Source organism: Triturus cristatus, chromosome 3_2 (assembly GCF_964204655.1).
Source record: "Triturus cristatus chromosome 3_2, aTriCri1.1, whole genome shotgun sequence".
In the NCBI taxonomy this organism is placed as follows: Eukaryota; Metazoa; Chordata; class Amphibia; order Caudata; family Salamandridae; genus Triturus; species Triturus cristatus.
In genome coordinates, this window is record NC_140584.1 from 948,319,465 (window position 1) to 948,332,552 (window position 13,088).

The 13,088-nt window shown below is 45.2% G+C and overlaps 1 protein-coding gene across 2 annotated transcripts in view; it reads left to right on the forward strand.

Moving 5' to 3' along the window:
- The window catches only part of DHRS11 (dehydrogenase/reductase 11), a 429,632-nt gene that overhangs the window by 406,313 nt on the left and 10,231 nt on the right, over positions 1–13,088 (forward strand). Inside the window, exon 6 of one of the 2 annotated variants that reach the window (XM_085649463.1) lies at positions 12,940–13,005. The exons of the other annotated variant lie outside the window; for it this stretch is intronic. Coding sequence (XP_085505589.1) covers positions 12,940–13,005 — 66 coding nt within the window. The remainder of the gene's footprint in view (positions 1–12,939; positions 13,006–13,088) is intronic. 2 annotated transcript variants of the gene reach the window in all.

Below are 13,088 nucleotides of genomic sequence, written 5' to 3' on the forward strand. Positions count from 1 at the left end.
TGAATAAATACATCCCGACCCCCTGTACGTCGCAACACAGCCCTCATGAAGCCCCACTCTACTGAGCAAATGCTTCCTAAGCGCCAAGGAAAACGCTGCTGCAAGTACCTCTGGAGCTAGTCGCTGAATAACCCCAAACAGGGTCCGCAGGTTAAACGTCAAGCTACTGCCTGCAACAAACCCAGCTTGTTCGGGGCCAACCACGCCCGGTAGCTACAGGGACAAACGATTAGCTAATATCTTCGCATATATTTTGGTGTCAGCATTCGTTGTAACACATCTTCTCCATCCCTGGATCACGAAACGTGGCTCTATTGCTTCAAATGAGAGCTGTAATAAAGGAGGCACAGCTTGGCTGAACAGCGCTTAGCATGTCTTGGAAAGGAACCATTTGATGGGATCAGCAATATAGCCCTGCTCTATGAACCGTGGTTACTTAGAAGCCAGGGCAATCTAGAAGACTAGGCAGAGGGCAGGACCGGAAGGACTGTGAGAATGCTTGTCAATGTGCAGTTACGGACAGCGTGAGCACTGCATAATAACTAAGAGTAATAGCAACTTAAGTGGGTGCTCCTTTAAACCCTACAACCTACAGTAGTACAACCAGCTCTTCAAATGCATTTGCATGTGCACAAAAGTGCATTGCCCCTCACTCTACACCACTCTACTCTGCACCACTGCACTCTACGTTGCACCAATCCACTCTACTTATTACACTCTATGCCATTCTACACTATTTTGCACCACTACACGTCACTCTATCCTGCACCACTCTACTCTACACCACTGCACTCTACGGCACTCTATTCTGCACCACTGCACTTTATGCACCTGCGCTCTACTCCATTCTACTCTACCCCACTGCACTCTACTCTACTCTGCTGCACTCTAAGCCACTGCATTCTATGCCACTGCGCTCTATGCCACTGCGCTCTATGCCACTGCACTCTGTGCTGCTCCACCCTACACCATGGGACTCTATGCCACGGCACTCTACTCTGCACCACTCTACGCCACTTTACTCTACTCTGCGCCACTCTACTCTGCGCCACTCCACACCACTGCACTCTGTCACTGCATTCTGCTCTACACCACTCTACTATGCTTCACCCCATACCACACGCCACTCTACCCTACGACACTGACTTCTATGTCACTCTGTTCTGCACCAGTGCACTCTACACCACTGCAATCTACGTCACTGCACTCTGTGCAGAATAAAAAGAATACTGTTTGCTGTAGGGCTTCATCCATCTGACACAGCAAACAGTAAAATGCATTGACAGAAACCGCTATGACGGTCATTTATAACTTTGGTGGGCTTCCGCTATGCCATGGGGATGGAGTAATTTACTCTGTCCCCATGGCGATCAACAGGCCGTCCACCTACATCTAAATCAGGCCTTACATGTACGCCTGCTGCTATTGCCAAGCTGGTTCAGGATAGTGGTGCTGCGTGGGCGGGTCTGCTGTTGCTTGTTTTGCCTGGAGACTTCATAGAGTGTTCAGGTGGATCTGTGACCATTTCCATCTCTTTCGGGCCCAGCTCCAGCACTGTTAGAATGCACTCCTTGTTACAGCCTTGACCTCAACACTTACTCTTTTCAACCTTCCGCTTCTCCCTCTTATTCTCATGCTCTCTCTCCTTTTCCACCACTTTCTCTGCCTCTTTGTCCCTTGACCTTTTGGCCGCTTTCTGGGACTTATCGATATCCTTTCTCTTTTATTCTCTGCCGTTTTCTTGTGCATTTTTCAGTCTTTCTTTGCCACTTCTCATTCTTTCACATTAATTATTTGCTGCTTTATTTGCTCATTCTCTCTCTGCCACTTTTTTGGGCATTAATCACCCTTTTTCATTCATTCATTCTTCGCCGCTCTTCTGTGCGTTTGACTGTAAATTCTTTAACGTTCCCTTTACCTTTTTCACTCAATACTTGCCGCCTTTTGGCCTGTGTTAGTCTCATCCCTGTTACCCTTTTTTTAGTTTCACACTCTCAAGTGCTCTCTTACCTCCATCTCCCTCTTTTTTGTTCTCCTTCGCGCCCTTCTCCAACACGGCAACCTTTTTCACCTCCACTCCCTTCTCACTTACAGCTGTTTGCTTAGCTCCGCTTTCTACCCAGAAGTTTCTTCCTCCTCCCGCTCTTGCAGCGAACAGGACTCCTGATCCTTCTCACACCCAACGCTGCTACACCACCGCTTCTCACCTCACCCAGAGCCGGAGCACACCTCCCAGAGTTGCTGCCGGGTCTCACACGCCAGCTTTGAAAGTATATTCTGATGCTCCATCTGCCACTTCTACGGCACCCTTCTCCACCCTTATGCCACCCTTTCATGCACTGCATACAACACACACCTCAAATTTGTCCATGCAGTGGCGGCTCCTCCGCTATGGAGGAGGAACATCGCCCCGCCCGCCAGCCTCAAAACTTGAAAAATAAAATGGGTTTATTATTGTTTTATTTTTCAAATTCTAGCCTGGGGCTGGAGCAATCGCGGAGGCAGCCAGGAGACGGAATGTTGTGCACTGCTATCAGTGCACATGTCGGTTTGGCCAGCCGTCCCATGTGCACTGAGCTGTCTCCTACCCCAGTTGCTTTGCTGGGTTGGAGAAAGCAAGCACAGGCTCCCAGTCTCTCTGGGAGCATAAATTCACGGCACTTAGGCCAATCCTGCCGCTGCTTTCAAACATGAGAGCAGAGTCCGGATTACCCAAAGGGGAGTCTGAGAGCCTGTGCTCAAGTGAAGAGCAGGGGGCCTGCGTCATGTATGTTTTTTTTTCTGTTTTCGTCTGTCATCCCTGTCCCCCACCCCCTGCGCCGCCATTCCACCCACACAGCAGCCGCTACTGCGCCCATGATCACAGGACCCCCACTTTTCCCCGCTCTCACCTCTCCCTATCCTGTCTTGTCCCAAACATCTACTACCTCACTAAAGAAACCACCAAAATCTTGACCCTGCTCAAAGACCACACATTGGATCTGCTCTTCCTGATGGAAACCTAGTTGACTTGTTGACTCCTGACATTGGCACAGCTATCCCTCCCGAATACAAGGTCATAAGACCAGATAGGACTAACAGACCCGGAGAAGGGCTCATCATCATCTTTAAAGAGCACATCCTGTTCTCCACCACCTAGGCTTGCACCAACAACAACATGGAAAATCTGACATTCAAATCCCACTTCACCACCAGCTATACCCTAAGCGGTTCCCACATCTACTAACCCCCACCCCCCACCCCCCGCCCGGACCTTGATCCAACTACAAAAGCACAAACGTGGATTTTATCTCCCCCCTGATACTCAACTCCAGCACCTTCTTCCTCCTTGGCGACCTAAACTACTACCTGGAGGGCCCCACCAACCCTAACACAGCCAACCTCCTGGAGGACCTGAGAAACCACACACTCACACAGCAAGTGGAAGGCACCACCCATGCCCCGGGACACCTACTGGATGCCATCCTCACCAGCTTCAGTGAAATCACAGTGGACAAGCCCACAACCATCAACTGGTCTGACCATGCCCTTTTCCACATACTCATCCCTTTCCACTGAAGAAATGCCATCATTAAACCATCACAACAGGATTGGAACAAGGTCTCAGAAGAATCCTTTACCTTTGAGTTCCTACACCACTGGCTGCAACACCCCCCAGATCCATCTCCAATTTCAATGCCTGGGTTACCTCCTGCCCAGACACCATGGCCCCACTCATGACCACCAACACCACCAGAACCAGACCACAAGTTGGTACACAGAAGAGCTCAAATTCACCAAATGATACTACAAGCAACTGGAAAGCAGATGGAGACAAAGCTGGACTACACTGACCAGAGGAACTACAGATCAGCCTTCAGACGATATCATGAACAAATCAGAGTCACCAAGCGCTCCGCTCTCAGAGAGCACATCTAAAGCAGCACCAACAGTGCCAAGAAAATCTAAGTTCCACCAGTGTCACTCCCTCACAAGACCTCTGCACCCAGCTGTCCCTCTTCTTCAGCAACAACATCTCCAGCATCTATGACAACTTTGAGTCTGAACCAGGCCCCTCCAACCTCATAGCTACCCACCTGTCACTTCCAATGCCCAGAGAACCACCCTGACCACCTGGCCCAACACCACCATTTTGGAAATCACAGCAACCATGTGCTCCATACACTCCAGAGCCCGATCAGACCTCTGTCCTCATCATTTATTCACTAATGGACTAGACCCCATCAGCTCAGCCCTCATCCCAATTCTCAATGAGTCGATCAACACATACACCATCCTGGATGCCTTGAAACATGCCACAGTTATCCTTCTCCTATAGAACCCGTCAGCAAACCCTCATACACTAGCCAACTAGTGGCCCATCTCCCTGCTACCCTTACTGGTGAACGTCATGGAGAAGATCATGAACAACATCTGGTCACCCAGCTGAATGACAACAACCTCCTCAACAACACCCAAACAGTTTTCAGACCCATCCCCAGAATTGAAATTACCCTCATTACCACCTTTAGCAACATTCGACTGATGATGGACAGAGGAGACACCGCTACCTTCGTTCTTCTGGATCTATCCTCCACCTTCGATACTGTCTTTCACCCATCCTCTTTCAACCCCTACACAATGTCGGCATTCATAGGCTCTTTGCTCACAGGCTGTACCCAGTCAGTCAGTCTGACTCCTTTTACCTCGGGCATCGTCAAACTCATCTGTGGAGTACCCAAAGGATCCTCACTCAGTCCCACGCTGTTAAATGCCTCACTCCCCGCACCACAGAATCAACATTCTGTTTTACGCAGACCATACTAAGCTCATCCTCTCCCTCTCTGACAAAATATTGAACACCTGAACCAACTTCTTCAGCCACATGTCCAAAGTTGCCAGAGGGATTAAATCCAGCTGCCTCAAGCTCAACACAGACAAGACAGAAGTAGTCCTCTTTAGCAAAGACACCTCGCTGTGGCACTCCAGCTGGTGGCCTGCTGATCTCAAACCCACATCCAACCCTACCGCCCATGCGAAGAACCTTGGAATAGTAATTGACAATCAACTTGCTATGACAGGCCAAGTGAATGCAGTCTCCTCCTCCTATTTCCACACACACAAGATGTTCAAGAAGATTTTCAAGTGGCTTCCCGTCCCCCAGGTCTTCATCATCATCATCAGGTTGGACTACGGCAACACCATCCACATAGAAATCAAAGTGCAACTGATCAGAAAACTCCAGACATACAGAACTCAGCTGCCAGACTCACACACAGACTCCCCCAGGATGCATCCATATCATCTGTAACCTTAAAGACCTTCACTGACTACCTGTCCGCAAATAGGCGCTCTTCAATCTCATCATGAACACATACAAAGCCTTGCACAGCATTGGTCCCACCTACCTCAACATTTGCATTAACTTTCCCATACCTACCCAACACCTCCCTTCAGGCGAACTCCTACTCACACTCATCCGCGCATTTGCAGAACCAGATTCAGCGGCCGTGCCTTCTCCTAGGTTGCTCTCGAGCCTGGAGTGACCAACCACTGCACATCAGAGTCGCCTCCTCAGTTCTTGAATTTCACTAGAATCAGAAAACATAGCTTTTCACCTACTCTTGACCCTCGCTCGACTGATGCCCCCCCCCGCTTTTCAGTGGCAGGATACCCTCCAGAGTAAGACGTGCATAATATATATACCCTCCTGGGTCAGTCATGTATTACATAACATCCATCATTTAATATATCACTAAAAAAGTAAGGGTGTTCCCCCAAAAAACACAAGCACACACAGTTCCAATGGTGTCCAATAGATCTTCCAGTTTTGGTTCAGTTATGGCATGAGCTTCCAGACCAAAAGTCAAACTACGTACAGGGACGGCTATAGCATTCACCTCCTGCTGTCTTACTAACCCGATCAGCTGTTTTGGACACAGTTGCAACCATCTTGAACCTACTCTGTAAAACACCAGTTGGATCACACATCTTAGAACCAAGGAAATCTGACACCTTTAATTCCTTGTGATCATATCATTTAGAACAGACCTCTCGGAACATTCTGACTCCCAGAATCTTATGAGCCTTGAAAAACCCCCAGGGCTTTGTGCCTAAAAGGGGTGAAACACGTCTTGGCTGCCAGATGCACTCCACCTCTTCACTTAGTCATCAGATGCTTTGTTCTCCAGTTGCTCAAAACTACATGAATACTTTTCTTTGATGTTATAAAATAGCCAAACGGTTGACAAAGTATAACATATAACCATTTATGAAAATCCATTATATGATCTGTTTTTATCTGTGTTTTTATGTACATGAACAAGTGTATGACTTGTTGCAATTTTTGACTCTGGGTGCTGGCAACCCGCACACAACTTTGACAAATTAATCACTGGGCCTGAGCTCTTTACCCAGGTGCTAGTGGACATGCACTGTGACACCAACTGGAATTGCATTTCTTCAAAAATTGGGCTAATAGGAAGGTGAATTAGGACACTGGGACCCACTATCTATTAGCTAAAATTATATTGAATGGTTATTGTTTTTAATGTATTTTTTTCTTTATTTCAAGCATATATCTTCATTGTAAGGCAGCAGCATGTTTTCTTTTCTTCCTTTCTTTTTATCGTTGTGACATATGTTGGCAACAAAAAAAAAAAGAACCATTGCACCAGTTTGTCAAGACAAGACCTTTTGTCTTTACCAATTCTTGTTAATTGTATGAGCTCAAAGAGGCAAATTTCTATGCTGCCTTGAACTCTGAAAATGCAATTCCTGGTGACTTTTCATTTCAACTGACATGCGGATCTCCACCCGTGGAGTGCTAGGAAGTGGCTATGGCACATAAGCTGGTACTACAAAAATATTGAAATCTATAATGGTTGGATCACTTACAGGTAATCTTGATCACACCTGATTCAGATCTTCCTTGTCACATTCCTTGCATGTTAAGGCAAGCCTCCCTCTGGAGACAGTTTCCTTCGTACTGCATAAGCCCCTCCAGTCTATATTTCTTATATATCTATTTATATTACTTTGACATCTTTTTTCCATTTTCCCTGTACTGAAACCTGCCCCTTCCTCCAAAAAGCAGAGCTGTAAAGCAACTCGGCCTGGAATACTGAGCTTCAAGAAATTAGGGGGAGGTAGAAAACTAAGATTGTTTTGAAGAATACGTAGATCAGGAGTAATGAGGATTACAGGTAGGTTATACAACTATTACCTTCCAATCTTGTCTTCCTCGTCACAGTCCTTACTTGTTTTGGATATGTCAAGCTCATCCTAATAATTAGAATTTACAATGAGAGAAAATCAGCTTTTGTTTTCATGCTGAAGAAGCAGAGCAAAAATATTATTGATTAAATCAGAAAGCTAAACATCTGATACAGAGCACAAAACACGTTCAACAAACTTGCCAGGCTTAGTAATATGTAGTCTATAATGCTCGACAGACATGTTGGGCAAAGACCACATGGCAGACGCACATATTTCAGCTAATGAAACACTTTTGAACTGTGCCCGAGAGGCTGCTCTCCCTCTCATTGAGCGGCCTTAGACAGTAGCTGAGGTAGCCTGCCTTGTGGCTTTGCATGTCGAAATTCTATCAAATTTCACCTCTCTACTTAGCATTGCTTTAGATGGTTTCTTTCCTCTCCCACTCACTCCAAAAGTTATTAGCAGCAAGCAAGAAATACACAAAATGTTGTTCTGTTCGAAGAAATGACTAGAGTTTTAACTACGTCTGGGGCCGTACAAGGGAATCAAAAGCGCCCATGGCAAAAAATGCTCAAACCATCCCCAATCCCTTCTTCTCCTCTCTCTAGCTCTTTTTCCTTTCATGCATTCCTTCACTCTCTCCTCTGCCTCTCCTTCCTCTTACTCCCTCTCCATCTCTTTTCCCCCTCTCCTTCTCTTTTTGTCTTTCTCTTGTAGCCTATTGCAATTAATCTCACAGAAGTGGGAAAATTGATAGAGGCACCAGGAGCAGCCCGGCTTTCAATAACTGCTTCCAGCCCACCATGGAAATGCTTGATGGAATAAATGGCCATTGTGGCTTAGGTCCAAAGTATGCAAGGAGATTTCTTCTGGAATTAATTAGTTTTGGAAAAACTTGGTAGTATGATTTCCTATTCTAGATGGAGTTTGGAAATAACTTTGAGAATAAACCTGTTTTTGACTTCATTGTGGAGCAGTTTTAGGTAAGGCCCATCTAGTACTAACACCCTTCTCTAAGATATCTAGCAGATGTTATTGCTGACAATAAAGGTAAACTTTTGGCGTTAGATATTGAAAAGATACCTCGTACGATATCTCCAAAAGGAGTATTTAAAATGAACTTGAAACTAATGGAAGGTCCCATGAATGAAATATGTGTGATGTTATGTTATACAATTTCACCAGAAATGCTAACAATTGGCTAGATAGATCTTTATTCACTTTCAAAGGATCATGATGTTCCTTGATGATTTTATTGGCTATTAACGTGTAAGTAGCTAGATTTTTAATGTACCCATGCCTTAAGAAATCCAATATCTGAAAGGGATTACAATATATTAGATTGATGTTTTCTGACTGACGCTGTTCAGAAAACTTCTTTCAATGCCTAGCAATAGAAGCTCTTGTATTGGGACATTTTAACGAGCCATCTTCTCAGTTTCCAAGCCATCAGCTTCGTCATTCTTAGTTTGAGAAGACCTTGGTTTGACAGGTCTGGATATATCAGAGGATGTTTGCATTTCTGCAGATGTGCTGGAGGAGATACTGACAGTTTCACCAGCAGCAAGAACCAAGCCTCTACAAAGCTAAAAGGAAGCGATCAGAAGTACCAGATCTTTCTCCCCCTGAATCTTCTTGAGTGCCCTCGCGAGGTGGAGAATTAGAGGGAGCACATACAACAACTCCACCAGCCAGTTGAACAATAGCACATCTATTGTCCAAGATTCCACCATTTGCTTATTCGAACAGAAAGCTGGATATTGTGTATTTACCTTGGATGTGAATAAATCCAGCCACGGATACCCCCGATGAAGTGTCAGAAATCTGAATACCTTGGAATAGAGTTGAAAATCTATTAAAGAAGCTTCTGGTCCGCTGATATGCTGCTACATTCACCTCCCTCAAAATATATGTTGCTGTTAGAAAAGTTAGCTGTACCTATGCCCAAATCCTGATTGAATGGGCCACCTGAGCTAGGGAAAGAGATTTTGTTTGCTTCCGCAGCGGTCTATGAATGCTACTTGATCGTCTGCTTTTATTAAGACATCCTTGCCTTTAACTTTCTCCAACTGACTATTAGATTGACTCTGCTAGTGACCACCTGCCTGGAACTTGTTCATTCTCCAGCATAGCTCATCAACCCATGCGAATGGCATATGTTGTTATCACAGTGGAGATTTTGGCATACAGACATACTTCTCTTAGTAAATGGACAGCTACAATTCACCATGCCATCTTGTGTCTGAGGGTATCTGGGATTCATTGAGCCATGTCCTGAGTGAATTTTTCCCAGTGTTTTAATAGATGTAGAATCAGAGGCTTTAGATGTTATTTAAACTACACTTTTTGTTCCTGAAATGAGGCCCTCTACTTTCAAGAAATGTACTGCTGCTGCACAGTTCATCAACGTCAGTTGTGACTGAAGTGTTGCACATACCATCTTTTCTGCTTTTGCACCTTTAATAGCGAAACACCACAAATTGCCCAGGTATCTGAATGCAGAAACACGTGTACCTTGCAATTGCAAATTAGCCAGTACTGGAGCCACTATATTTTTGAAGATTTTCTGGGCCACAGAAAGGCCAAATGGAAATACTGTGAATTGATAATGATTTTCTCATAGAGCTAGCCAGATGGATTTTTTGAACCAGAATGTATGAAAATATGCATCTTGAAGATCCAAGGGTGATAGGAAATCTCCTAAAGCTATGCAAGGAATAATTGCCTGCCTGTAGAGGTACCATTTTGAACTATCTTTGATTCTAAAAAGAGCTGTATACTCTCTTTAGGTTCAGTCTCACAGTTCTATCAAAACCTCTGTTCTTAGAAAAAGGATTGAAATAATGCAGGTAGACCTTTTCTTTTGACATGCAAAGGTTACATCATTTGTTTGGAGTAACGTTTCTACTTCATTTATCAGAGATTATCTTTTGCTTCGTCTTTCGGCATAGGAGTGCGTCAAAACTGAGATTACCAAGGTAAGGCTTTGAATTCCAATTTATAATCCCTTTCTCCTATTTGTCGGTTTCAATAATCGGCAAAGTGACGTAGTTAAACACCCACTTGAATGGCTAAATTCTCGGCATAGTCAGGCTTCCCCTAGTCTTACTCAACTATAGCTAGTTTCGTTTTTTGGGCTTGTAAGGCAGATGCTACTGCCCTGTCATCCAATTCTTCCTGCAAATCATGGGAAGGCTGGGAAGTAGTTACTTCCTGTCTCTCAGAAGAGGGGGCTGTTTCCTCTGTGTGCTTCATTTTCTGGACACACTTTCTTGCCCCCTTTGTGGTTCGAGGCTCAACATGATAACCCTGCTAAAGTTAGAGCTTTAAATATGCATCGGTCATTACAAAGCCTCACCAAAAGCGAGATTTAAGACCAAATATAATAGTACGCGCACAAAGAAACACTCACTCCCTCTCACTTCTGACACCCCTCATCGCCCACTGGGCCCAAGAATATCCAAACATCGGTTATGTTGTCCAAGGCGTAGATTTGTATTCACATCAAATCATATAAATCTACACAACCACTACGGGAGTAAAGTACTACTTTGATATAAATTCTGAACCACAGCAACAGACTTTTTGCGACATCCACATGTCACAGGCAGTAAGACATTAGGCATAACATTATAATTGATTTCAGCTTCGCAATACACTTGTACTTAAATTTGTTGGCCGACTCGGCCGACTCACTCAGCTGCGCACATTGTGCCGGTAGGCCCCAATGCGCTACAGCAAACATTGCCACATGTCAAAAGCAGAAAGGAAATTAGGCATAACATTATAATTGATTTCAGCTTTGCCATACACATGTACTTAAATTTTGCTGGCCGACCCACTCAGCTGCGCCCATTGTGCCGGCAGGCCCCAACGCGCTACAGCAAACATTGAATTGCTTGAAATACTGGGCACCGCATAGCGCACCGGCCCACCGAGGTACCTGAACACAGGCAGCCTCCCAAAGAGTCCACACAATCCATACGTTGCGGAATAAGGCAGTAGAGCAGGACCACCAGCAGGTCAGTCCCCTCCCCGCCTATCCACTGCACAGTTCCATCGTACCCCCTCTTGGGGTTCATCCAGTCGCTGAACCACCATTGCTGGGGATGCCCCCTTTGGTGTTAACTGCCAGTGCTCCGCCTTTCTCTTCTGCCGGGTGGGTGGGTGGTTTCCGACGTTCTTGCGGCTTCCCTGGGTCCAAAGAGACAAAGAGGAGGAGACTCCAGGGACGCTGCCTTATATACCTCAAATGAGATTAGTTTCGGTTTCCAAAACGTTCACCGCACGTCATAACGAAATCTGACCACCAAAGCCATCCCCTCCAACTGCAGCTCGGTTTCCTGGCGCGACTAAGAGCGCCCCTCCTCTAGGCGAGGGGGGCGCCTAGTCAGGACCCCAGGCCACCTGCCTTCTTCCTGTAGACGTGCTCCTTCAGCGTGTGTCCGCATTGAAGAAGCGGAGGCCAGTTCAGCACAGAACCCACAGCCTGCTTCTCCTGGTGTGAATGGTCCTTCCCAATGCGGCATCTAGGAAGGCAGGGCCACCAAGGGCGGCAGTGCGAAGATAACTAGCCGCCATATTGTAACCTGCAGTAGCCATTACCAGTAAATGTGTATTCTCCTATCTAGACTTAGTGCCAGTGGTAAGGGATGCTGTCTTCTTGGGGTCAGACCGTAAATAACGAGGCTGGGCCAGTTTCCAGCTTCACTTTTTAGAGGAAGGTGCGAGGCTCAAAACAGGGGGCATGGAATAAAAGATGTCAAAGTTTACTAGCAGTAAACAGAGGCTTTTGTAGTATGGGAGAATCTGTTCTGGGAGGAAGGCTCCCCCAAAAATTAAAGACTGTAATGAGGAAGATGGGTTCGGGGTGCAATAACATTCCACATATCTTCTATTAAACATGAGCCTGCACGAGCCAAGATCTTTATTTAGGACTTAACCTTTCAGAATCAGCCTCAAGGTGTACGAACGTGAGCATCAACTGGCAATGCACACTAGCCCATCTGAGGGTGCTTTGAGTAACTTCGGGTTCCATGTTCGGTGCTATAGAAACATAACAAATACAAACTTATAATGGCTTCTCTCAGAACCAACACGTCCTATAGCAAAGGAAAAACAAGCTTGTAAGCAAACAATGTTTTAAGTTCACACATTCAAACCTCCCTAACCGGGTAGGAACAGGCAGTGACATCAATGTGAATGCTCTGCTAGCGAGCTGCTATTTGAAAGGTAATCAGAAAATGGTGTGGTGCACTCCCTTATTTTTTACAAATGTAAGTAACAAATCGCTCTACACTAGTGTGCTACACTGGAATGCATGCTGTCTGACATTCATCTTAGTCATGTATCTCATTAAACCAAGTAATTAAACTCGAAACCAATGAGCACAATTCTCAAAAATTAATATCAACAATTTTGTTCAATTTCATCAAGTTGATGTTTATTTATCCTTGATCTTTTCACATGTTTTTATACACAATTCTATATGTTAACAATCACATATAGTAATTTCAAAATACATGCATAAACAGATGGTTAGTTACTTGATTTAATGAGATAACTGCCATTTGATAGGCCATTCAAAAAAGCACCTGCAAACTTGAACTCAATAGTTTTAAATAAATTTATATCATTTACAATAGCCAGTGTGAGAATGTTTAATTAAACTTTAGTTTGGTGTCTTGTCGTGCGGCTGTTGCTAAATACTCACTGACCCTGTTTTTTTTGTATATTCTGTAGTGCCTTGAAGCAGCGGATATTGCCAACGCAGTGGTGTATGTCTTGGGCACACCACGTCACGTACAGGTAGCCATCAATCCTTCCTATCTCAAGCCTGTGACGTCGTTTCATGTTTGCTCTTGCTCCAGGCACTGTTCTGTTCTGGGTGG